The 1518-nt window shown below is 50.7% G+C and overlaps 1 protein-coding gene across 2 annotated transcripts in view; it reads left to right on the forward strand.

Annotated features, from left to right (window-relative positions):
• Positions 1–167: 167 nt before the first annotated feature.
• Positions 168–1518, forward strand: part of LOC119590755 (probable G-protein coupled receptor AH9.1) — a gene marked incomplete at its 5' end in the record, with an annotated part of 2793 nt that continues 1442 nt past the window's right edge. The window contains 2 exon segments of one of the 2 annotated variants that reach the window (XM_037939464.1): positions 168–1104; positions 1251–1382. In XM_037939464.1, the coding sequence (XP_037795392.1) occupies positions 168–1104; positions 1251–1382 (1069 nt within the window). 2 annotated transcript variants of the gene reach the window in all.

The following is a 1518-nucleotide window of genomic DNA, read 5'->3' on the forward strand; positions in this document are numbered from 1 at the left end:
CTGCTGGCCACGGTTCCAAACTGCATGATGCCCGATTTTTATTAACGCACAAAATCAACAAGAAACAAACTGATATTAGTGGTGACGATACAGTATTTCAACAGACATGATATCCCTTTGTCTGAGAGTCAGAAACGTTTACAAACATTATTCTCCTACGCCCTCAGAGCCTGCCTGCCTTCCCCCTTTGGCACCATGGACGCCAACGCCACATTGGACGCCAACGCCGCCGATTCAGTAGGCAATCAGGAGCTGCAGGTACTACAGGATGTCGTCTATCGCTACGTCATGCCGGTGCTGATCATCACAGGTGTGCTGACCAACGTGATCAACATCCTGACGCTCTGGAAGATCAATCAACCCCAGAAGCATCAGCAGAACCGTCAAGCTCAGACGACGACATACCGATACCTCTTCTGGCTGGCGATTGCGGATATGCTGGCCTCCCTTTCCCTTGTGCCCGCGATTGTGTTTCTTGAAAGGGAAGAACTGCCCTATGGATGGGCGTTCTACTACGCCCACTTTGAAACTCCGTTGATGAACGGGCTGACGAGTGCCAGTGTCTACATTGTGGTGGGGCTGTCTGTGGACCGCTACATCGCCGTGTGCCATCCCAGGCGCTACGTCGAGATCAGCGCGCCTCGCTTGGCTGCCATCAGGATAGCATGCTCATTCTTGGTCCCCGTGGTATTGTATCTCCCGCAGGGCTTTTTCATGGAGGTCGTGTGTGCCGCGTCCGGAGCTGGGTGGACGTACCAGTCCAACCAAACCAACGAGTCGGCAAAGGAGTACTATGAACTGATCGTGGAGCTGTGTCACCGCATTTTTCCGGCCATCATCCTGGCTGTGCTCAATGGCTGCATCATCTACACCTTCCACAATACGACAGAGAGGCGCAACCAGATGAGGAGCAAGCCGCTGGTGACCATGCAGCCCAGCTCGGCCAGCAAGGGGAGCGAGGATCAGAGCAGACGGCATCAGGAAAAGAGACTCGTCTACCTCCTGGTGGCTATCGTCGTGAGTTTCCTGGCGACTACTCTGCCCGCTGCAGTGCTGGCCCTCATTGACATAGACGGCGCCACTTACGGCTCTTTTGGCCATGAAGTAAGTCAACTTGTTTTCAGTGAAGATAACGATAAGATATACGAAGTTGTTGATAAAAAGTAATGCAACCCATACTTCTCTATTTCATATTTCCATGCCAAAATAACATATTTTTTTCCATTCCTTATTGATCAACTATCCAACAGGTGTTTCGCGCGTTAGCCAATTGCCTGGAGGCCTTCGGGCTGTCCCTGAACTTCGTGCTGTACTTCGTTTTCGTGAACAGTGTGCGGGAGGTGCTCAAGAACGCTGTGTGTGGCTTGGCTGCCCACGCGAAGGTTGACAGGGGATGTTCTCAATCTTCCACTAGCAACTCAAAGAACACAGAATGTGTCGAACTGTAAACTCTAAATACACTTATAGTAACACGAAAAAATAGTGAAAAGGGACATTCAAAACACAATTTTACGTAGA

This window comes from Penaeus monodon, chromosome 27 (assembly GCF_015228065.2).
Source record: "Penaeus monodon isolate SGIC_2016 chromosome 27, NSTDA_Pmon_1, whole genome shotgun sequence".
Lineage (NCBI taxonomy): Eukaryota > Metazoa > Arthropoda > Malacostraca > Decapoda > Penaeidae > Penaeus > Penaeus monodon.